General features: G+C 41.0%; 1 protein-coding gene across 1 annotated transcript in view; it reads left to right on the forward strand.

Moving 5' to 3' along the window:
* CFAP47 (cilia and flagella associated protein 47) overlaps window positions 1–25755 on the forward strand; it is a 502125-nt gene that overhangs the window by 108891 nt on the left and 367479 nt on the right. The window contains exons 23-25 of the mRNA XM_054720946.1: window positions 4166–4301; window positions 12427–12521; window positions 20972–21131. Of these exons, the coding sequence (XP_054576921.1) occupies window positions 4166–4301; window positions 12427–12521; window positions 20972–21131 (391 nt within the window). The remainder of the gene's footprint in view (window positions 1–4165; window positions 4302–12426; window positions 12522–20971; window positions 21132–25755) is intronic.

Below are 25755 nucleotides of genomic sequence, written 5' to 3' on the forward strand. Positions count from 1 at the left end.
TAAAATCAGAAATGAAAGACTGGACATTATTACCTACATTACAGAAATAAAAACAATAAGAGAACAGCATGAATAATTTTACACCAACAAATTAGATAATTTAGATAAAACTTCTCAAGAAAAAATAGAAAATTTGACCATGTTCATCTGTGAAGTGGGTGAAGATGGTCAAAAGGTACAAACTGCCAGTTATAAGTTAAACTAGTGGCCCGGTGCACAAAATTCTTGCACGGGGGGGGGGGGGGGGGGGGGGGCGGAGGGGAGTGGGGATTCCCTCAGCCCAGCCTGCACCTTCTCCAGTTGGGGACACCTTGGGGGATGTCTGACAACTGGTTTAGAGGGATCAGGCCTAAACTGGCAGTTGGACATCCCTCTTACAATCTGGGACCGCTGGCTTCTGACCACTCACCTGCCTGCTTGCCTGATTGCCCCTAACTGCCTCTGCCTGCCTAATTGCCCCTAACTGCCTCTGCCTGCCTTCCTGCTCACCCCTAACCTCTCTGCCTGCCTGCCTGATTTCCCCTAGCTGCCTCTGCCTGCCTGCCTGATCACCCCTAACTGCCCTCCCCTGCTGGCCTGCTCTCACCCCCAACTGCCCTCCCCTGCCACCTTGATTGCCCCAACTGCCCTCCCCTGCCTGCCTGATCTCACCCCCAACAGCCCTCCCCTGCCGGCCTGGTTGCCCCAACTGCCCTCCCCTGCCAGCCTGATCTCACCCCCAACTGCCCTTCCCTGCCGGCCTGATCACCCCTAACTGACTCTGCCTTGGCCCCCACCACCATGGCTTTGTCCGGAAGGAAGTAGAACATCCAGAAGATGGCCGGTTGACCCAGTCTAATTAGCATATTACCCTTTTATTAGTATAGATAGATTATATAGGATAGGATTGCTTAAATGGTGGGGTGGGGAGCCTTTTTAAGCAGGAGGAGATGCTCTTGGCAGACAAAAATACATAATCCCTATATCTGGACTGATAGCCAGCCATATGCACTATACTGCCAAACCAGTCATTAAAAAATTGAACCGCTTTCTTACACCTTATACCAAATAGCTGTTGCCCTTAAAACCCTCATCGGCCCCCACCTTAGGTTCTTGCTTTGTTGTTCACTCAGATTAGGTTCTGATTGGTCAGTTTCTATGCCAGTCAGCGTCAAAATCTCCGCCTCCTAGGCAGCCATTGGTTCCTGGCACTTCACCCAGATTTAGTTCTTTTTTTTTTTTAATTTCTTTATTGATTAAGGTGTCACATATTTGTCCTCATCCCCCCATTCCCATCCCACACCCCTCCCCACCGATTCCCCCATCCCCCTGTTGTCCTTAACCGTTGGTTAGGCTCGTATGCATGCACACAAGTCCTTTGGTTGATCTCTCCCCCCTATCCCCTCCCTCCCCTACCCTCCCTCTGAGGCCCGACAGTCTGATCGATGCCTCCTTGTTTCTGGGTCTGTCCTTGTTCATCAGTCTATGTTGTTCATTATTTCCCCTAGATGAGTGAGATCATGTGTTACTAGAAATATACTTATAAGAACCGAATGTGAGACAAGCAATAATAATTATGCTGACAGGCAAATGAATCAGTCTGTAGTGAGTTTCTTTCTGGACCAACAGTTCTTTTGAGACCCAATTTCAATGTCCACTAGTTCCTTATGTGTACATGTCGGCACTGACTTTTCAGTTCTGGATGGTGGACAAATGGTGGTAATGCAGGTCCGACTCCCTCTGGTTTGGTCTTGCCCAGACCCATGTGTGCAGCCTCACCCGGACTCAGGGGCGCATGGCCTCACCCAGACCCAGGACCCAGCATCACCCGGGCCCCGGGGTGCATGGTCTCACCTAGACCCAGGGGCGCGTGGCCTCACCTGGACCCAGGTGCACACGGCCTCACCCGAACTCAGGGGCGCGTGGCCTCACCCGAACTCAGGGGCGCGTGGCCTCACCCGGACCCGGGGGCGCGTGGCCTCACATGGGCCCGGGACCCAGCCTCACCCGGACCCAGGGGTGCACGGCCTCACCCGGACCCAGGGGCACGTGGCCTCACCCGGTCCCAGGGGCGTGCGGCCTCTCCTGGACCCCAGATTTAGTTCTGATTGGTTGGTTTCTATGCTAGTCAGTGTCTCTGGGCCCGTCTCTGGGCCTGATCAAAGAGGCAGAGCTGATCAGCAGCCCTGTGGAGGCCCAGAGAGAAACAGAGGTGCGGCTGCTGGTGAAGCCCAGAGAGAAAAGAGAGGCAATGGCTGATCAACAGCTGCCACTGAGGCTGCAGATCAGACCCTGCCTCTCTCTCTGCAGTCCTCTCTCTCTGCAGGCCTCTCTCTGGCCCTAATCCACAGCCCCCTCAGCAATCAGTGCTGGGTCAGTGCCCCGGCACCAGCTGCAGTCAGTGCTGGGGTGCCACGGCACCCCAGCACTGACTTCCGGTGTTAGGTCAAGCCTTCGGTTGTTATGGACCCTGGCTCTTTATATATATAGATAAGTCCTGGGAATGTAATATACAGCATGGTGACTATAGTTAACAATACTCTATTGTATACATTGTCTTCTACAAGGTTTATATTCTTAGATTTTTATGGTTATGTCTGATTCATTTGGAATTAATAGGAATTATTTAAATAAATAAAACATTCATTTTTTTTATATTTGGACTTATGAAAAATAAACTAACGCTTATTTTGAAAAAAAATGTACTTTCATTAGGCTTCCATAACTTAATTAATCTTGAATAACTGAAACTTTGTACCCCTTGACCAACATCTCCCTATTTCTCCCTCCTCACAGCCCTTGAGAGTAAAATGGTAACCACCATTTTTTTTATCTTTGCTATTATATATTTCTTATGTCAATGATGTTCCATGGATTTGATTATATTAGACTCATTGGATAAGTGAGATCATACATTATCTTTCTGTGTCTTTTTTATTTCACTTAGCATAAGGTCCTTTAGGGCAATCCATGTTGTTGCAAATGGCAGGATATTCTTCTACTTTTAAAGCTTAAAAATATTCCCATGCATGCATATACCACATTTTCATTATCCATTTGTCCTTTCATGGACATTTAGGTTATTTCCATATCTTAACTGTTGTGAATAATGTTGTAATATAGTGCAAGTCTCTCTTTGAGATTTTGATTTCATTTCCTTAGGTTGAATAAACAGGATTAAGATTGCTGGATAAATGGACACAGACACTGGGGTGGTGGGGGCTTTCCCTCAGGGGTGGGAGTGGTCAGGAGGGGTCAATTGGGGAAAAAAGAGACATATGTAATACTTTAACAATAATAATAAAAAAAGATTGCTGGGTAATATGGTACTGATAACAATACTGTACTTTATTCTTGAATTTGCTAAGAGGGTAGATCCTAAGTGTTCTCATCACAAAAGATAAGATAAGAAAAAGATGACTATGTGAGGTAATGTATATGTTAATTAGCTTGATCATGGTGTTATTTCATTATGTATATACTAGAGGCCTGGTGCACGAAATTTGTGCATGGGTGGGGTCCCTAGGCCTGGCCAGCGATTAGGGCAGATCAGGTTACCCGACTCCCCACCACCCCGCCTCCTCCTTTCCTTGCCACCCACGTCTGCTGCCACCCACCTCCAGTTCCCTGTCACAGCCCAGGGCCCAGCCCCGATCGGGCAATCAGGACCTGCTGGCAAGGGGGAGGGGACAACTGCCACCTCGGCAGACGAGTGGCAGGCCGATTGGGGCCTGTCGGTGGTGGGGAGGGATGGAAGAAGGGACCTGGAAGGTTGGCCGCTGGTCCCAAGGAGGGAGCCAGTCCTTGGCCCCTCTGGGAAAGGGGCTACATCCATGGCCACCCACCCCCAGTTACCTGTTCCAGCCCAGGGACCCGGCCCCGATCAGGCAATAGGGGCCTGCCCGCTGGGGGGAGGAAGTAGGAGGTTTACTGGCAGGTCCCATTGGTGATTGGGGCCTACAGGCTGGGGGAAGCTCCTGCATTGAGCATCTGCCCCCTGGTGGTCAGTGTGCATCATAGTGACCAGTCGTTCTGGTCGTTCCAGTCATTCCGGTCATTTTGTTGTAATAGTCACTTAGGCTTCTATATATATAGATGTATATCAAATCACATTTTATGTATATACAATAAAAATATCACAAACTTTTATAGCAAAATAGTCACATGTGTATTTTTTGTCTGTCAGGTGACAACGTATGAATTTGACTTTGACATTCATATTAATTTCTTTGAATCTTCAAAAATTTACACTCAATGTCATTTGTCAAAATCTCCTGTGCCTCGGGTCCCTCTTATTCGACCATGTCATGTTCAAGCTACTGGTATGTAATATGAAACATTCATGTGATGTGCATAAACCAAATATTTTCACTTAAGCAACTAAGAGTTTAAAAATAGGGAAATGATATTTAAAAAATATTAATATTAGAAAATAAAATTATGATGTGATTGCTCTTCATTTCACTTAAATTGTGAGTCTGTAAGATTAAATTTTGATAGATAGCATGGATATAATCTCCGATGAGTAACCCTTGCTTGAAAAAGTAGGATATAATTTTTTTTTTAAGTAAAAAGGTCAGTTTAGTACTTCATTCATTGTGTGGGTAATTTTTAAATGATTATATTAAAATTAAATCATTAAAATAAACTACATTGGCTATAAAGTGAAAGGATGGAAATTTCATTTTAGAAAATATTTTTCCCATATGGATAGGTTACTAAAGGATTATCTACATGTACAGAAGGATAAGTATATTAAAATTTTGAAATATTTGTCAAATATTCATTTATTCATTTTCTCCAAATATTCAAGTATAAACCAATGTACTCTGCAAAATGTAGTTTTGGAAAGCTTTTGCTTTCCAATTCATAATATATGTTTAGGTATTTTTTCAGAAAAAAATAAGTTTAGATTATAATATATTATATTTAGTTTTCATAGTTCAGACATTAAGTTCTCAATAATAAAATAGGAATCAGTTAATAATTAACACTTGGCACCTTGTAAGAGAAGCCTCATTAAAATAGCATATATAATATAGATATTCAGTTTACTTCCATTTAAAATACAGAATTAAGAATTTCACAGGTGGTAGGGAGACTCCATGAAGTTAAATTAATGCTTCATCATAGAAAATTGGAAAATGTAGAAACACAATAAATGTCACCTGCAATGTGAATATTTCGACTACACTATTATTAATATTTTGGGATTTTACTTTTGTTCTATATTTTGCTTTTCTTTTTTTCTTTTTTTTTACATATTTGAGATCTTACTGCCTATGTTAAGTTGAAATCTGTTCATGCTTACTATAAAGTTTTACTTGAATGTTATACACCCTTATTAATTATATAAATTAAGACTGATAAGTATTGTAGAATATATCATCGGTAAGTGTCTCTTATAGATTACTTAACCATAATCAGAAGCATTTAGGTTTTTTCCTTTTTTAAATTTTCTTATTAATATAAATATTGTAGTAGTGAGCATTTTTGTTTATAATACTTTTTTCTATTTAGATTTTTTCCTTTTTAAAAAATGTATTGAATTCACTGGGGTGACATAGGTTAATAAAATTATATAGGTTTCAAGTGTACAATTCTATAATACATCATCTGTGTACTTTTGTTTTCACTACCCCCAGTCATTTCTCTTTCTATCACCATTTATTCCCCCTTTATCCTCTCCTCCCTCTCACCATCCCCCTTCCCTTCTGGTAGCCATCATATTTTTTTTCTGTGTGTGTTTGTTTGTTTGTTGCTTTCTATTTTATGTCCAAAATAACGAGTGATATCATATGGTTCTTTTCCATATTTAGATGATTTTTGTAAGTGAGATTCTCTGAGGTGGCTGCATTCTAAAGTACATACACATTAAAGCTCTTGATGCATTTTTCTAAAGGGCTTTTGTGAAGAGTTGTGCTCTTTTACCTCTCCTCTAGTATAAACTGTAACCAGCATTGAATTAAAGAAATTGGATATCTTTCTATGTGATTAAAAGTATGTTATTTCAATTTCCATTTTTTTTTGGATTGCTTACAGATTATAATTTTCTATCTTTGCTATTATATATTCCCTATGTCAATGATCTGTTCACGAATTTTGCCTTTATCACAGAGATTTTGTATTCTGCTGACAGATGTCTGTGATCTCTTTACAGCAGTCCCCCCTTATCCACAGGGTATGAGTTCTAAGATGCCCAGTGGGTGCCTGTCACCAAGGATAGTGCCAAACCTTATGTATACTATGTTTTTTAATGCACATACATACCTATGATAAAACTTAATTTACAAATTTAGCACTGTAGGATATTAATAACCAACTAATAATGAAATAGAACAATTATAATAATATACTATAATAAAAGTTATGTGAATGTGGCATTATTAAGTAAAATAAAAGTTAATGTGAACATAAGCAGTGTGATATTGCGACAGTCAATCTGCTAATCAAGACGGCTACTAAGTAACTAACAGGCTGGGAGAGTATACAGATTAAGTATGCTAGACAAAGGGATGATTCGAATCTTGGGCAGAATGGAGTGGAATGCCAAGAGATTTTATCATACAACTCACAATGCGCAATTTAAAACTATTGAATTATTTATACAGATTAGGAAAGCAAGACTGAACTGTTTTTTACTGATGACATGATTGTCTATGTAGAAAATTTAAAAGAATTGATGAAAACAATCTATTGGAACTCTAGTGAGGTTTTGGAATAAGAGGTTAATATACAAAAGTCTATTGCTTTCCTATATACCAGAAATGAGCAAATGTCTTTTGAAATTAAATACAAAATACCATGTACATGAGCAGCCTACAAGATGAAACACTCATGTTAACAAAATATTTACAAGATCTATAGAAAGAAACCTACAAAACTCTAATGTAAGGAATCAAAGAAGAATTAAATAAATAAAACAATTTTTTATGTTCATATAGGAAGATACTGTTGTGAAGATGGCAGTTCTTTCCAACTTGATCTAGAGAATGAAGGCATTCCCTATCAGATCCTCAGCAAGTTATTTTGTGGCTATTGACAGATTGATTCAAAATTTATATGGAAAGGGAAAACATCCACAATAGCCAACACATTTTTGAAGGAGAACAAAGTTGGAGGACTGACATTATGGAGGAATTCAATATTTACTACAAACGTGCAGTAATTAGGAGAGTTTGATATTGGCAAAAATATAGACAAATAGATCAATGGAATAGAAAAGACAGCCCAGAAATAGATCCACAGAAATGTAGTCAACTGATCTTTGACAAAGGAGTACAGGCAATACAATTCAGAAAAGATCATCTTCTCATAATTTGGTGCTGAACAACTGGATATCCACAAATTATAAAAAGGAGAAGAAAAATCTAAAGACAGTCATTAAATTCTTCACAAACATGAACTAAATATAAAATTAAAAAAAAACCACTTAGAAGATAATATAGGGGAAATGTAGATGTCTTTGGGTTTGGCAATGGTATTTTAGATAAAACAACAAAGGCAAGATCCTTGAAAGAAAGGATTGATAAGCTGGACTTTATTAAAATTAAAAATATCTGCTTTACAAAAGACACTGCAAGTGCCAAAAAAGACAAACCACTGGCTTAGAGAAAATATTTGCAAAAGACATATCTGAGAAGAAACTGCTATCTAAAATATAGAGATAACTTAAAATTCTAGGAGAAAAACAAACCGATTAAAAAATGGGCCAAACATCTGAACATACACCTCACCAAAGAAGATATACAAATGGCAAATAAGAATATAAAAATACTTCACATCATATGACATCAGTAAGATACCACTATACACCTATTAGAATAGCCAAAATCCAGAACACTGCCAACACTAAATGATGGAAAAGATGTGGAGCATCAGGAACTGGTGGGAATGCAATTGCCGGTGAGATTACATTGCTGATGGGAATGATAAATGATTTTCTACATCAGAAGACATTTGGTATTTTATAAACATACTCTGAATATACAATGCCTTAAATAGTGCTCCTTGTTATTTTTCTTAAAGAGCTGAAAGCTTACATCCACATGAAAACTGTATACAAATGTTTATGGCTGATTTGTTTATAATTGCTAAATCTTGGAAGCAGCCAGGATATCCTTCAGAAGATGAATGGATAGATTTTGTTATACTCTGACAGTGGATTGTTATTCAGCACCAAAAATAAATGAGCTATTAAGTCATTGATAGAGATCCCAGAGACCTTAAATTTATATTACTAAGTGAAAGAATCCAATCTCAAAAGGTTACATATGGTATCATTTCAACTGTGATATTCTGAAAAAGGCAAAACTATGGATATAATAAAAAGATCAGTGGTTTCAAAGGGATGTGGGGAGAGAGAGATGAATAGGAAGACTACAGAGGATATTTAGGGCAAAGATTCTTCTCTGTATGATACTATATAAGGGTGAATATATATATTCTATATTTGTTCAAACCCATAGAATGTACACCACTATAAAGGATCTGTAATGTAAACAGTGGTCTTTGTATTATAATGATGTATCACTGTAGGTTCCTCAATTGAAACAAATATACCACTATAGTGAAGAATGTTGATAATGGAGGAGATTATGCATGTATGGAGGCAGAGGGTATATTGGAAATCTCTACACCTTCTGCATCAATATTTCTGTGAATCTAAAATTGCTCTAAAAAGAAATCTATACTAATAATAGAGCAATATGCAAATTGTCTGGATGTTGTCACAGTAACAGTAATGACCGAACAGCAGGCTGCATGGGGCGACAAGGCCGGCAGGTGGGTTAGTGAGGGACGACCAAACAACTGAACAGCAGGCTGCATGGGGCATCCAGGCAGGCAGGGAGGTTAGGGAGGGATGACCAAATGACTGAACAGTAGGCTGCATGGGGCGAACAGGCCAGCAGGGGGATTAGTGAGGGACGACCAAACAACTAAACAGCAGGCTGCGTGGGGCGACTAAGCCGGCAGGTTAGTGAGGGACGACCAAACGACTGAACAGCAGGCTGCATGGGGCGACTAAGCTGGCAGGGGGGTTAGTGAGGGACGACCAAACGACTGAACAGCAGGCTGCGTGGGGCGACTAAGCCAGCAGGGGGGTTAGTGAGGGACGACCAAATGACTGAATAGCAGGCTGCGTGGAGTGACCAGGCCGGCAGAGAGGCAGTTGGGGGCAACCAGGTCAGCGGGGGCGGGGGGGAGCAGTTAGTGGTGACCAGGCCGGCAGAGGTGGCAGTCGGAGGTGACCAGTTTGGCAGGGAGTCAGTAAGGGGTGACCAGGTTGGGGTGGCAGTTGGGGGTTACCAGGTTGACAAGGGGATCAGTTGTGCGTGATCAGGCCAGCAGGGGGGCACTTGGGGGCAACCAGGCCACCAGGGGTGCAGTTGGGGCGACCAGGCCGGCAGGGGGGCAATTCAGGTGACCAGTTCAGCACAGGGGGCAGTTAGGGGTGACCAGGCCAGGGGGGAAGTTGAGGGTCACCAGGCCGGCAGGTGGGGAAGTTAGGGGCAACCAGGCCAGCAGGGGGGCAGTTAGGGGCAATCAGGCTGGCAGGCAGGTGAGCAGTTAAGATTGTGAAAGGGCCTAAACCGGCAGTTGGACATCCCCAGATTGGAGAGGGTGTAGGCTGGGCTGAGGGGACCCCCCTGTGCATGAACTTTGTGCACTGGGCCTCTAGCTTATTACAAAGATAGAATTTTATTTTCATTTCCCTAATAGCTAGTGAAGTTGAGCATCTTTTCATATATCTGTTGGCTATTTGTATGGGAAAAGGTATCTGTTCAGGCCCTCTGCTCATTTTTAAGTGTGTGTGTGTGTGTGTGTGTGTGTGTGTGTGTGTGTGTGTGTTTTGCTGTTGAGTTATATGAGGTCTTTATATATTTTGGATATTAACTCCTTATTGGAGGTGCTGTTCACAAATACCTTCTCCCATTCAGTTGGTTGTCTTTTTGTTTTGTTGATGGTTTATTTTGCTGTGCAGAAACTTGTTAGTTTGGTATACTCACATTCATTTATTTTTGCTTTTACTTTGCTTGCCTTTGAGGTCCTCTTTAAGACCAAGGTCAATAAGTTGTGTACCTATGTTTTATTTTATGCATTTTACTGTTTCAGGTCTTATATTTAGGTCTTTAATCGATTTTGAATTAATTTTTGTTTATGGTGACAAATAGCAGTTTAATTTCATTCCTTTGAATGTGTCTTTCCAGTATTCCCAGCAGCATTTATTGAAGAGGCTTTCTTTTCTCCATTGTATGTTTTTGGCTCATCTTTGAAAATTATTCACTTATTTATATGTGGGTTTATTTCTGGGCTCTCAGTTCTGTTCCATTGATCAGTGTGTCTTGTTTTTCTGCCAATACCATGCTGTTTTGATAATTTTCATATTGTACCATAATTTGAAGTTAGTGATGTGATACCTTTGGCTTTGCTCTTTTATTTGTTTACTAGAGGCCCAGTGCACAAAAATTGTGCACAGGTAGGGTCCCTAGTGGCTGCTGGCTGCCGGCTAGGGCCTCCCTTCCCTTGACTGCCTGCCACCACTGCTGGCTAGGTTGGGGCCTGCCGGGGGTAGGGGCTGAGAGCAGTTGGCCGGGTGGCCCTGCCCCCTGGTCGAACTCCCAGTAGAACTTCCAGTTGAGGGGACAATTTGCATATTAGGCTTTTATTATATAGGATTTTTAAATCCTCACCTGAGGACATGTTTATTGATTAGAGAGAGAGTGTGAGAGAGAGAGAGATCCATATGAGAGATAAATCAATTGGTTGCCTCCCGTACATGCCCCCACCGGTGATTGAACCTACAACCTAGAAATGTGCCCTGACTGCTAATAGAGGCTGCAGTCATTTTGTGTGCAAGACAATATTCCCACAAACTGAGACACCTAGCCTGAGATCAGCTCAACTTTTTTTCTTTTGTCTCAGGATTGCTTTGGCTATTTGGCGTCTTTTGTAGTTCCATACCAATCTGGTGACTTTTTTTTTGTTGTTTTTCTTTAAAAAATGCCATTGGGATTTTGATGGAGATTGCATTGAATCTGGGTATTGCAAATCAAAACCACAATGAGATACCACCTCATACTTGTTGAAATGGCTATTATAAACAAGACAAGTAATACATTTTGGAGAGGTTGTGTTGAAAAAGGAACCCTCATTCACTGCTGGTGGGAAAGTAAACTGGTACAACCACTACAGAAAATAGTATGGAGGCTCCTCAAAAAATTAAGAATAGAGTTACCATATGACCCACCAAACCCTCTTTTGTGTATCTACCAGAAAAATTTGAAAACATTTATTTGCATAGATATATGCACCCCCTATGTTCGTTGCAGCATTATTTATGGTGGCCAAGACATGGAGACAATGAAAGTGTCCTGTGATAGAGGAGTGGATAAAGAAGATGTTATATATATACAATGGATTACTACTCAGCCATAAGAAAAGATAAAATACTGCCATTTTCAACAACATGGATAGATCTTGAAAATATGCTAAATGAAATAAATCAAAGAAAAAGTCCAGAACTATATGATTTCATTCATATGTGGGATATAAAACTGAAAGCAACAAATGAAAGAACAAGAAAAATAATAACTCAGACACAGACAACAGTATGGGAAGGGTGTTGGGGGTTAGTAAAAGGTAAAGGGAATCAAATATATGGTGGCAGAAGATGATTTGACTTTGGGTGGTGGGCACATAGTGCAATATGCAGGTGATATATGAATGAATTGTACACTTGAAACCTGTGTAATTTTATTAACCAACTGAAGGCCTGGTGCATGAAAATTCATGCACTGGAGGGGGCGTACCTCAGCCCGGCCTGCTCCCTCTCATGGTCTGGGTGCCCTCAGGGGCAGGAAGTGACCCAGCGATCAGGGGAAGAGAACTCTCTATCACACCTCTGCTGCTGCCACAGCTGGCAGTGCAGGCCTCAGCTGGTTACTTGAGCCTCGGGTGGCCTTGGGCTGTAGGGCAGCTGCCATCCAAGGCTTTCCTGCGCCTCTGGCCAGCCCTGGGCAGCTGGGAGGCTGAGGGGACTGGGCACTGCCATCTTGTGGCTGTGGGCACTGCCATCTTTGAGGGTGGGGCAGTCAATTAGCATATTCTCTCCTTATTGGCTCTGCATGCCACCATCTTTGCGATGGCATGAGGGTCAATTAGCATATTCACTCTTTATTAGATAGGATATTCTTTTATTGTCTCAAGGGTAGTTTTTTTTTAATTTTTATACTTAATTACCATTAAATACAAAATTGGAATGTTATAGATGTGATAAACTAAGATATTCTAAAAGTATTTAAAATTTAAGTTTTTGTCTTGCTGGCAATATATAAAAATACAAAATAATTGTATATTTTACTATTTCATGTTAAAAAGTATAATAATTATCTATGAGCTTATATCTATTAATAGTTTTTCAGTTTATTTACTTTCTTCTCATAGTATTGCAAGCACCAGTGAAATTATCTAGAACTCAATTTATATTTGACATCCCACCATATGCTGTGAGGTATAAGAAAAGGGTCTCAAAAACTCAGGTATGTACAGAGAATTGGTGCAGTTTACAACTGTTTTTTCTGATTATGGTTTTTAATTTATTGAGTTATTATGAAGCATATGTTATAAGAAGTCTCTGATTTTTAGAGAGCTTGCATATACATATAAGTGTAATTTGCATACTTACATGCATATATATCTTATTTCTCAAAAGTATGTATATATAGGGGGGCAAAAGTAGATTTACAGTTGTTCATATGAAAAATAACACAATAATTAATAAATAATAATATAAGAATAAAATATGTTTTGCATATTCATAACTGTAAATCTACTTTTGTCCCACCTTGTATCTTATATGTTATATGTATATATGTATACTAGAGGCCAAGTGCATGAAATTCATGCACAGAAGGGAGATTGTCATTCAGCCTGGCCTGCACCCTCTCCAATCTGGGACCCTTCGGGGGATGTCAGACTGCTGGTTTAGGCCCAATCCCACTGACTCCTAACCACTTGCCTGCCTGCCTGCCTGATCGCCCCTAACCACCTCTGCCTGCTAGCCTGATAGCCCCCTAACTGCTCTCCTGCCAGCCTGATCACCCCCTAACTGCTCCAGTACCTGCCTGATCGCCCCAAACGGCTCTGTCTCGGCCTCTGCCACTGTGACTTTGTCCGAAAGGACGTCCGGAATGATGTCTAGAATGTCGTTCAGTCTAATTAGCATATTATGCTTTTATTAGTATAGATGTGTTTTTTTTTCCCCCTCAGAGGTAATTGTCCAAGTACAAACACATATAAAGGCATTTATTTTATACTAGAGGCCTGGTGCATGAAATTCGTGCACAGGGCGGGGGGGGGGTGTCCCTCAGCCCAGCCTGCACCCTCTCCAATCTGGGATGCCTCTCACAATCCAGGACTGCTGGCTCCCAATCGCCTGCCTGCCTGCCTGCCTGCCTGATTGCCCCTAACCACTTCTGCCTGCCAACCTGATCACCCCCGAACCACTCCCCTGCCAGCCTGACCGATGCCTAACTGCTCCCCTGCTGGCCCGGTCACCCCTAACTGCCCTCCCCTGCCAGCCTGGTCACCCCTTACTGTCCTCCCCTGCTGGCCTGGTCGCCCCTGACTGTCTTTCCCCTGCAGGCATGAGCCCTCCCAACTGCCCTCCCCTGCCAGCCTGGTCACCCCTTACTGTCCTCCCCTGCTGGCCTGGTCGCCCCTGACTGTCTTTCCCCTACAGGCATGGGCCCTCCCAACTGCCCTTCCTTGCCAGCCTGGTCACCCCCAACTGCCCTCCCCTGCTGGCCTGATTGCCCCTAACTGCCCTCCCCTGCCACCTGGTTGCCACTAACTGTCCTCCCCTGATGGCCTGGTCACCACAAACTGCCCTCCCTTGAAGGCATGGTCCCCCCCAACTGCCCTCCATTGCAGGCCTGGTTCCCCCCAACTGCCATCCCCTGCAGGCCTGGTTCCCCCAACTACCCTCCCCTGCAGGCCTGGTTCCCCCCAACTGCCCTCCCCTGCAGGCCTGGTTCCCCCTAACTGCCCTCCCCTGCAGGCCTGATCTCACCCCCAACTACCCTCCCCTGCAGGCCTAGTCCCCCCAACTGTCCTCCCCTGCTGTCCTGGCCCCCCCCCAACTGTCCTCCCCTGCAGGCCTGGTCCCACCCCCCCATTTCCCTTCCCTGTGGCCCTGGTCCCCCCACAATTGCCCTCCCCTGCAGGCCTGGTCCCCCCTAATTGCCTTACCCTGCCCTACCCTGTTGGCCTGGGTCCCCCCCACCTGTCCTCCCCTTCTGGCCTGGTCCCCCCCATCTTCCCTGCCCTGCAGGCCTCGGTCCCCCCCAACTTCCCTCCCCTGATGGCCTGAGTTCCCCCCAATTGCCATCCCCTGCAGGCCTGGCCCCCCCCCACAACTGTCCTCCCTTGCAGGCCTGGTCGCCCCCAACTGCCCTCCTCTGCCAGCCCGGTCACCCCTAACTGCTCTCCCCTGCAGGCCTGATGGCCCCCAACTCCCCCTGCTGGCCTGATCACCCACAACTGCCCTCCCCTGCCGGCCATCTTGTGGCAGCCATCTTTGACCACATGGGGGTGGCCATCTTGTGTGTTGGAGTGATGGTCAATTTGCATATTACCTCTTTACTATATAGGATATGTATATATTTATTAAGATTATTCAAAATATTTTGAATGCGATTAATTAATCACTCTCTCCTTGTAGAAGTGGGAACTATGATTAAAATTAATGTGAAGCCTGGCCAGTGTGGCTCAGTGGTTGAGCATTGGCCTATGATCCACACTGGCTGGGCTAAAGTACAATTTAGATGAGAGTCTTCTCCCTTGATTGGGAAAGGACTCACATTGGCCTCAAAGAAAAGGAACTGTAACTCTAATATACTACTTGGATTAGGGATGAGTGATATTTACAGTTAGAATAAAATATATAATCCAGAGAAGTCAAGATGTTTATGTAGCAGAATTAAAATGTGATCATATATAACATCCTACATAATAAAAGGCTAATATGCAAATGATTGTCACACTCTCACACGTAACGACTGATCAACAGGAGGCTGCATGCGCAGCAGGCATGCGTGGGTCGGCAGGGCTGCATGTGCAGCGAGGTGTGTGAGGTTGGGCAGGGCTGCATGCACAACTGGTCACTAGGAAATGCATCGAGCACCTCACGGTCCCCCCCCTGGGCTCTCGTGGGCAGCGGTGGCTCCCTCCTGGCTCCTGTGGGCGATGGCAGCTCCCTCCCGGCTCCCACGGGATGTGGTGGCTCGCTCCTGCCTCCCTCCCAGGGAAGTGGCGTGGCTCCCGCGGGTGCACAGTAGCTCCCGCTGGCTCCTGTGGGCATGCTGCGTCTCTCGCCAGGTCCCTCAGAAATGGCGGTTGGCCTACAGCCGACGATTTCATGTACTGGGCGACTAGTCTATATAATAAAAGCCTAAGTGACCATTATGGTGGAATGATGGAACGACTGGTCGCTATGATGTGCACTGACCACCAGGGGCTAGATGCTCTCTACACAGGAGCTGCCCAGTGGTGGTCAGTGCACTTCCACAGAGGGAGTGCCACTCAGCCAGAAGCCAGGCTCAGGACTGGTGGGCACAGCTGCCACAGTGGCAGCAGATAAAGTGGGCCAGGATGAGTGCAAGCAGCACGGTGCCTGACCCTGATTCGGGCTCCTCCCTGGCTGCCTGCTGCTTGGCACATTGCTACATCCCATGAGGAGTCCCGAACTGTGAGAGGGTGCAGGCAGGGCTGAGGAATCCCCTCCACCAGTGCACGAATTTCATGCACCAGGTCTCTAGTTGTATATAAAGTGACATGTATTATACATACAATGTGCATGTGAAGGTTAAATTGACAGAAGGACTGCAAATGGTGGAAGGAAGAAGAGTGAAGCTCATCTTACATATTGAGTAATTAAAAGGAATTGTCTAAAGTTGACAAGAAAAAGTAAATATATTAAATACATTGTTTAAATTTTCCAGATGACTAATGGAAGAATTAAAATAATGCAAATATCCAAAATTGGAAGGTGGAGAAAGGAGTGGGGGTAGTGCAAATGAGCTAAATCCTCATCTTTACTATTGGGCAATCAAGACATGATATCTGAATCTGATATCATGAAATAGCCATGTGGTAGTCAAAATTATGTCCTCCAAATTTGTTTAATTCTTAATTCACACACTGTGAATACATCACCTTATTATGCAAAAGATACTTTACTGATGTTTAATGTGATTAAGATTAAAGACCCTGAGCAAGGGAGATTATCTTAGAATATCTAGGTGGTCCCATTCTTTTCACGAGTAGTTAAAAACAAAGAACCTTTTCTGATTGTGACCAGAAGGAAATGTGATGATAGAAGAAGGGCAGAGAGATGTTTGATGTTGCTGGATTTGAAGAAAGTGGATGGAGCCCACCAGACAAAGATATGCTTTCCTAGAACCTCCAGAAAGTGTCATAGTTTTTTCTAACACCTTGACCTTAATCTAGTAATATCTATGTTGAGCCTCTAACCTACAACAGTGTAATATAGTAAATTTGTGCTGTTTTAAACCAACTGTGTGGTATTTTGTTATGGTAGCCATGAAAAACTCAAGTGAGCCATATCAGCATCACATTTAGAATCAGGTATAACTATTAGAGAAAATCCAAATCAGAATTAGCTAAAATTGCTTGCTTTTGGGAAGCAGAACTGTTGAAGAGGCGGGGTTGAATGGGGCAAATGTTTTTTATAAGTATTTTTGAGCTATTTGTGCAACCTGTGTATAGTATCATTTTGATAAAATTACAAAGAGAAATGATACAACACATATTTAAAAAGCTAAACAATGTTTTTCTATAGCTGACTGCATTGATTCTATTCTTAGGAAAGGATATGGAAAGTGGTTACTACTTTAGAGATCTTATACTAGTTCCTCAATTTCTAAAGGAGAAAAATGAGTCATTCAAATAGCTAGCATGATTTTATGCCCATCTTTTGTTTTAAAATATGTTGTTTTTTGTTATAAGGTACAAATGAACTTTGTTATATATAGTGTACAAATATTAGAACTAAATATCATTTCAGTACTAAGAGACATCTAGAGTAAAATGGACTCATTTTTAAATTTTTAAATATTTTAAAGCAATCATGCTTTAGGAAAAAAACAAAGTACATTATTTTGTTGTGGTTACAATTGTATGGACCATTCTATACTCTTCAAATTTTTTGAAGAGCAAAGTTAATTTAAAAATCCAGAGGGGGGGCAGGAAGAGATTAACCAAAGAATTTATCTGCATATATACATAATCCATGGACACAGACAATAGTGCTATGAAGGCCTGGGGTGGGGGCAGGAGTGGGGAGGAGGGGTCAATGGGGACAGGAAGAGGCCATCTGTAATACTTTAAACAATAAAGATAAGTTTGAAAAATAAAAACAGAGCCTGGCTGGCATGGCTCAGCAGTTGAGCATCGACCTATGAACCATGAGGTTGGGTTGCAATTCCCGGTCAGGCGCACATGCCCAGGTTGTGGCTCAATCTCGGGAGTGTATGCCTACTATGGATGTGCTGGGTCATGTGGTAATTTTATGCTTTACTTTTTGATAAACGTCACCCTTATGTTTTTCATTATTCAGTTCTTCTATAAATACTTATCCTTCTCTGTTTGGTTATGTCAATTATGATGTTCTGTGAGAGATATGAAAAGGAAATGATACCTCGACCTCTGATGAGATGCCACTTGAAGAAGCATGCAAAATAGCTACTATTTATTTTTGTTCTTTTTGTCTGCAACTTGCCAGGAAATGTTTATTTAAAAACCCTCATGTTCCCAGAATAGTGGTACGCAGATTCATTTGTGGTTTCTGTCTATTCTGCCTTCAGCTTGACAAATGGCCCCATTCTTGTATTCATCTTGATGATGGTGATGATGGTGATATCACAGCTTGTTAGGTGCATTCCTAGTGCAAGGCACCATGCTAAGAGGTTTACATGTTATTTAATCTTCATAATATACTTCTGAAATGGATATTTTATTTTTAACTTTTTTTGTTGTTGTTATTTAAGAGAGGAAGGGAGAGGGAGAGAGAGATAGAAACATCAATGATGAGAGAAAATCATTGATCGGCTGCCTCCTGCACACCCCTCACTGGGGTTAAAGCCTGCAACCCGGGCATGTACCCTGAATGGGAATCGAACTGTGACCCCCTGGTTCATAGGTTGACACCCAACCACTGAGCCACACAGGTCTGGCTGAAATGGATATTCTACATCTTTTTCACTTCTCAAGAACAAGGTTTAAATCAGTGAAGAAATTTCACCTTGCTGGAGGTTGACAGGACAGCAGGAAGGTGCGGCTATGCTGGGGCCTCCCATTCCTTAGAAAGGTTAATATATACTCAAATGTGGTTCTTTAGATCAAGTTTGTCCTACTGGACAAGCTTGGTATTTGAAAACCAAGATTATGCCATATCAAATAAAAAGGGGGAAAGAAGGAAGCCTTAGACAAAACCACTATGTAGTTTCAAATTCTATACCTAAAAAATATATGGAAAAGAAATTACCACAAAAGCAGCATGCCATCACCTTCTAAATTATTTAATATTTAAGTGTAATATTTGTTATAAGTTACAGTAGGAAGCTTATTTCTTATTTTAACTTTAGTATGATACTTTAATGTTGTCCCTTATACATATACATCTTAAACCTACAAATTGTATAGTAAGGATTATCAGCTTTTAGATCCCCAAGATAAAAAATTCTTCCTCTCCAAGATTCATTATGGTTGTAATTTTTCAAATGTGGAAACTATTTTGTGTCTCAGTGGATTTTCCTTGCTGCATTTGGTGCCAAGGGAAATCACTGATTGCTTAGGCAATGGTGGTATAAACTGTAACATTTCCTTAAATGAAAGCATGACTGCTCGTAGCATAGTAACAGGCAACTCTACTTTATGAAATATTGTAGGTTTTCACAAAATGCTTATAGATTTTAACATGATTATAGGTGTTAGAAGCACCTCTCCCCAACACTAGAGAGGTATTGCTAGACATCCCCCTAAGATAATGGGAGAGGGTTGTTCCCAACTTCGATCCTTGTCTTCTCATATAAAGGAATTTATACAAGAGACTTTGATTGCATTGTATAAAGCCAATTTATTAAAGCATGCCTTTTTATTAAAGAAGGAAAGCAAGCAAACCTATAAATCTGGCTTATGAAGCAGAGATGGGTTCTCAGCTAATCTGAAGAGTGAGTTGGGTGGGGATCCGAGGCATTGTATACTCTCCTGTCTATAGATTTCAAAATTCCTTTGCTGAATATTTTGGTACAGATTGATTCTCAAGGTCCCTTTTTTGCTGTGTCCTTCCCAGAATTCCTGAGAAGCACCTGGCTATTAAACCCCAAGTTTGTTAGTTAGCTCCTATGATTCAAACAGCCCCTCTGTTCAAACTGAAAGACAAAAATAAGCTACTTTCAAGGCTGCATTCTTGTATCTCCCTCCTCCCTGCTGTGTTTACAACTAAGGGATAATTCCCACCAAGGAGTTTCTAGTTATTAGAAAGTTCCCTTCCACCTTTCACTTCAAGCCTCTTGAACTTCATAACTTTTGCTCTAAGAATGTTTTACAGGCTAGGGAAAATAAGACACCTCCCTAGGACATCTGCAGGACTGTCTCCTGGGGTGGGAGAAACACATAAAAAAACTATAACTTTTCAAGACAGCCCCTCAACTTCAATACAACACAAACCTCTCCCTTCCTTGTCACCTACCAACAGCCTCTGCTTAAAAGAGCAGGTTGCCATTTATGTCTTTCTCTGTATTGATTAGCAGTACTTGGCACTTTCCCTTCATGGAAAGTAAAATAAATTTCCTTTATGCATCTCTTCTTTTAATTGTGAGTTCTTCCACAGCCATTGTCACTAGCCAAACCCTAACAATAGAAGCTTGAGAAAGAGCAAGAAAAGGCAATTCATTAAATAAGAAATACAAATGGCCAGTAGGTAAATTAAAATCTGTTCAACCTCTAGTTGTCAAAAAATGTACACTAAAACGAGATATAAATTTTATTTATTTATTTATTTATTTATTTATTTATTTATTTATTTATTTATTGTTGAACAGGTATATGCACATGGCACAAAATTCTAAAATACATAATTATATACGATTATACAATAAAAAGTATATTTCTCTCCTCCTATGCTATCCTTCAGCCACTCCATTCTCTTTTCCAAAATCAACTATCATTACCATTTTTTTATAGACCACTTTAATGGTTGTCCATGAACATGGGAATGTGTATAAATATATACTTACACATGTATGTGTTTTATATATTTGCATGTGTGTACAGATTTTTGTGTGTACGTACATTTTCTGTTCACTTAAGTAAATACTTAAGAGTGGGATTACTGGGTCATAGGGTAGGTCCATGCTTAACATTACAAGAAACTCAAACTGTCCTCCAAAGGGGCTGCTCCATTTTGCATTCTCACAATCATGAATGAAAGTTTTTGTTACTCTGCATCCTTGTTAGTTAGCAGCACTATTTTGATAGTTTGGGTTTAACTCAGTGTCTATCATTTGTGTACTTTTCATAGTTGTTGATAAGCTATAAACATATTTGCATACCCTTTGTTTACCTAACAACCCTTTTAAAACATTGTATCTATGATTATAACTTTTAACTAGAGGGCCAGTGCATGAAATTTGTGCATGGTAGGGTCCCTAGTGGCTGCTGGCTGCCAGCCAGGGCCTTCCTTCCCCTGGTTGCCTGCTGCCGACACCCCCGGTGGTCAGCTCATGTCTAACTCCTGGTCAGTCAAACTCCCACCCGTGGGGACAATTTGCATATTAGCCTTTTATTATATAGGATGGCTTGACTTTGTGCATAGGCCAAGCAAGTTTGCATGGTAATACCAACTAAATTTGATATTGCATATTATAATTTTTATAAATTGCTTCTTTTGTGTTTTGTGTGTTAACAGCATATTATCTTACACAATTTCTCAAAAAGAAAAGTGGAGTGGTGTTTCGATATTACTAATGCTGAGAAACTTTTCAAAGATGGCATATTCGAGTTTAATTTATTAAATGGGATTCTACTACCAAATGAAGAGTATAAAGTTTACTTAAGGTTTTGTCCAAGTAAGTAGTTTTTCCTATATTTGTTGTTGATATTTCAGTTTATTTTTCACATATTGTTTTATCATGTATGCAAAAGTTTAACTTATTTGTTATGTGTTTTAAAAACTGTTTTAAGAAGTTTCTTAGTAGAATTTTATAGTAACCATACTAAAAAAATCATTGCAAAAGGTCCTCACTTCCTGGTATTCATGCCATTGTAGTTCTCTTTCCCATCAAATAGGGCAGATATATAACCCATGGGATATCATGGATGTGATGGTGTGGGCCTTCCAAGGCTAGGTCAGAAAAGGCATTGCATCATCTGGCTAGTACTCTTGAATTGCTTGTTTTTGAGGAAGCTGGCCAGCATCTCTATTTATCTATATTTCCACTTTATTTCTGGTGTGTTTTTTTAAGTTACATATATTTTATTGTATCTTTTTATAATTGGTCTGACAAATTTTCTCTCATTAAATATCTATTACAAAAATTCGTGCCAGTTCTTACACAGTTATTTTTTGAAACAAACCTTAGTTTGTTTTTTTTTTCCAGTTTCTAAGAAAAGGCACATAATTGACTTTTTCACTTTAGAGAATAGCTTGTTTTTTCAGTAAAGTTTTATTTTTGTCCTGACTGGTTTGGCCTAGTGGATAGAGTGTCGGCCACAGACTGAAGGGTTATGGTTTTGATTCTGGTCAAGGGCATGTACCTTGGTTGCAGGCTCGATCCCCAGTAGGGGGCATGCAAGAGGCAGTTGATTCATGATTCTCATTCATCGATGTTTCTATCTCTCTATCCCTCTCCCTTCTTCTCTGAAAAAAATCAATAAAATAAAATAAAAATTTCATTTTATATGCATCATTATTGCTAATGAGATTTTTTCCATTCTTTTAAGTTAACTATCACTGTATAAAAGGAATATATTTATATTTTATCTGGCACTTCTGTACCAAACTTCCCTGGTTAGATCTGGAAGTTTTTCAAATATTATTCTACATTGTTTCCTAAGAAAATAGTTTATAATATAAAATCATGGTAATTAATAAATTTGTCTCTCTTTTTATAATATTTATCTTTTGTCTTCCTCTTCCCCTTCCCCTTATTCTTCTCTATCCTCCTGAATCTGTTACTACATTACAATGACATTACATTAAATTATAATTGTATTATAATTGTTACTGTAATCTCGCTGAATGTGTTATTATAATGGCAGTTAGTTTAAATTTTGATTCCAAAAGTTTTGCTTTACATATTTAGATGTTATGAAAAGGTTGTCTAATATACCTTTCATAAATAAGTACATGCATTTTAAAATATTGATTTTTTTTCTACAAAATGCTATTTGCATAAATGATCTTATGTAATACATTGCCATTTTGTCTTTTTCTACCTTTGGCTGATATATCTCTTAAATTTCCATCTTTGTCTTTTAAATTTAGAATAAATATTGTAAACCAAAAGACCACAAGGTGAAATTCCTGTGTTGAGCACCTGCCCAGTAGAAACCAAGATAGCACATAGGGAGTTTCTTCTACCATGAGGCATGTGCAGTAGGAGCCAAGATAGCAAACATAGAGGGAATGTGCCTAACCTGGGAAAAGGATTGGAATAGATAAGGGACACAAAACTCCAGATGATCTTGGAAATGGATTGGTTAGTAGGAAGGCCCAGCACAAGCCTGCAAAGGATTGGGGAATTGATTGGTTAGTTTGAAAGAGAGCCTGGTCCTTTCCAAGCCCAAGATAATATAATAAGAGCCTAACAAAGGGAAGCTCTCTCTTTCTCTCCTGGTAACATGGGTCTGTTTGCCTGTGTTTTCACCTATTCTTTCTTTGTAGCAACCATGTGGGCCTAGCTATTGCATAGGTCCCAAGTGCAGGTATGTCTCTCCAAGGGCTCTAAGTGGGCTCCAAACATGAGCCTGGGGTGGCAATGTAGTAGCAGCCAGAGCACAATAAGAAACAGAAGCTAAGCTAGCTGATTGGGGACAGAGACTGAATGGAACTGAACCGATGGCACAGAATGTGTGGATCCTGTCCTTTCTTCTGGGCTTGATAAAGACAAGACTTGACTTCTTCCATAGCAGGATGTATGGACACTGGGAAACTGGGGGGGGGGGCAGTCTTTTATTCCTATTCCAGTAAATATTACACTATATCTCATCCTCCCATATATAGCTCCCCAAAATGCTTTTCTTGCAACTCCATGAAGGACCCTATTTCAACCAGATGGCTTCACTGGAGAATTCTACCAAATCATTAAAGTAAAACCAATTTTCTCAAATTCTTCTCAAAAACTGAAGAGGAGGAAATACTTTCAAACTTATTTTATGAAGAAAGCATTACCTTAATACAAAATCTGGACAAAGAGATGATATAAAAATAAACGAAGGCCAATAGCCTTGATAAGCATAGAGGTGTTTATAACTCAATCATAGAAATAAGAAAATACTAGCAAACTAATTTTTTAATTAATTGAAAAGAACAAAACTAATAAACTGAATTCAACAGCACATTAAAAGAGCATACTCTGGCTAGACCCTGTTATACTGGTCATTGAGCACAGCTGCCTTCTATTCTCAGGACTTTAAAGAGTTTTAGGGAGGTGGTTTTTACTTTTTAAACCTCCTTTATTTTCTTTTTCTTTGATTGCCACAGGGATGGAGGCTGGGATGTTTTAGTATATATGACTCACATGAGTCTCTAAGTACATTTACAATTCCCTCTGAATCACTATTCATGAATCTAATTTATGTGGCTATACTTGCACTCCCCTTGGATAAGCTTGTTTTTGTTTTCATGTAAATATCTTCAGTGTTTCCCAAGCCTGCCACCTAAGGTGGATATTGGGTAGAAAATTCTCTATTACAAAATGATGGTGGAGTAAGTGGAAGCTACAGTGACATTCTCCCAGGACCAAACTGGAAATAAAGCTACTCTGAAAAAGCTACTGAAGACTAACTGGAAAGAACCCTGATAACCAAGAACAGAAAGTGGAGACCTCATGGAGACTGGTAGGAGGGTGGAGGCACAAACGGGCTAATTGGACTCCCACAGACAGCAGATGAAGTTCTGGAGAGTTATCTCAGATGTGGAGGTTACCACTGAGAACTCTGGGGTCTGAACCCCAAGCTTGGCTCTCCAATCCAGAGCACCAGAACTGAGAAAGGTGCCCACATCACATCTGTTTGTGAAAAGAAGCAGGATTGCTCTCTGTCAAGGAGAGAGGGCTGGAAATGCAGGTACCCTCTTAAAGGGCCAACTCACAAAATTTTATGTGCAGCCACTCACCTTCGGCTTCAAAAGAGATAGGAAAGAGTGGACTGTAGCTGTGTGAGGAGAAGCCAGGTTTGGGGAATCTGGGGTTGGAGTTCAGAGGGAAGCCACCTGGTTTCCTGTGCTGAGTCATTCCCTCAAACTATGGAGGCTATCTTTCTCCAGTGGACCTTTGCTACACAGGTGGTTTTTGCTTGGGGGGCAGGCAGTTGCCCCACCCTATTGGAAGACCTCTTGCCCTATCCTATGGTCAATAGCCTGAGGCTAATCAAGATGAACAACAAGCAGACTGCAGGCAGAGGTGGATATCTGGAGGCTTTAAGTCTTTGCCCGATCTCCTTCTGGGCCTGGTGCTAGGAAAAGCAGAACCTGGTGCCTATCTGGGTCCTTTCCAAAGGCACCCACCCCAGTAGAGGGAGCCAAAGCTGTGGATTGCTGATGTCTCCAAACAGGGTACTCAGGGTCAGTCACAAATTGTTCTGAACTACAGATTTGGAGTCATAGCAGATCTGCACTACAGATTAGGAGTCATAGCAGATCTACCTAAGGCATAGACACATACCCGAAGATGCAGCCAAAATGGGGAAACTAAAAAACAAACCCCAAATGAAAGAACACAATAATTGTACAGAAGAAGTGCTAAACAAAATGGAGATAAGAAATTTACCAGGTATAGAGTTCAAAATAATGATGGCAAGGATTCTGAACAGCATGAGAAAAGATATAGTAATTAGGAAAAAAGACCAGTTGGAAATGAAGAGTGACATAGTACTAATGAAGAACACATTAGAAGGAATACACATCAGATTAGGGGAAGCTGAGAATGAGATCAGTGAATTAAAAGACAGAGTAGAAAAAAAATAACTCAATCAGAAAAATAAAAAAACAATTAAAAAACAGGACAGCTAAAGAGAGCTGTGGTACACCATGAAACATAACAATATTCACATCATAGGAGTAGCAGATGGGGAAGAAAGTGAGAAAGTGATAGAGAATATGTTTGTGGAAATAATTGAAGAAAACTTCCCTCACCTAGTGAAGGAAAAGTCACACAAGTTCAGGAGGCACAGAGAATCCCAAGCAAGAAGAACCCAAACAGGCCTATGCTCAGACATATCATAATTAAAATGTCAAAAATGAAAAATAGTTTTAAAGGCAGCCAGAGAAAAACAATATTTTATCTACAAAGTATCTCCCATAAGGCTGTCAGCTGATTTTTAATCAGAAACTCTGTAGGCCAGAAGGAAATGGCATGAAGTATTCAAGGTAATGGAAAGCAAGAATCTGAAACCAGGATTACTATATCCAGCAAGGTGAAATAAAGAGCTTCCCAGACAACAAGAGGCTAAAGGAGTTTATCACCACCAAAC

Source organism: Eptesicus fuscus, chromosome 1 (assembly GCF_027574615.1).
Source record: "Eptesicus fuscus isolate TK198812 chromosome 1, DD_ASM_mEF_20220401, whole genome shotgun sequence".
Lineage (NCBI taxonomy): Eukaryota > Metazoa > Chordata > Mammalia > Chiroptera > Vespertilionidae > Eptesicus > Eptesicus fuscus.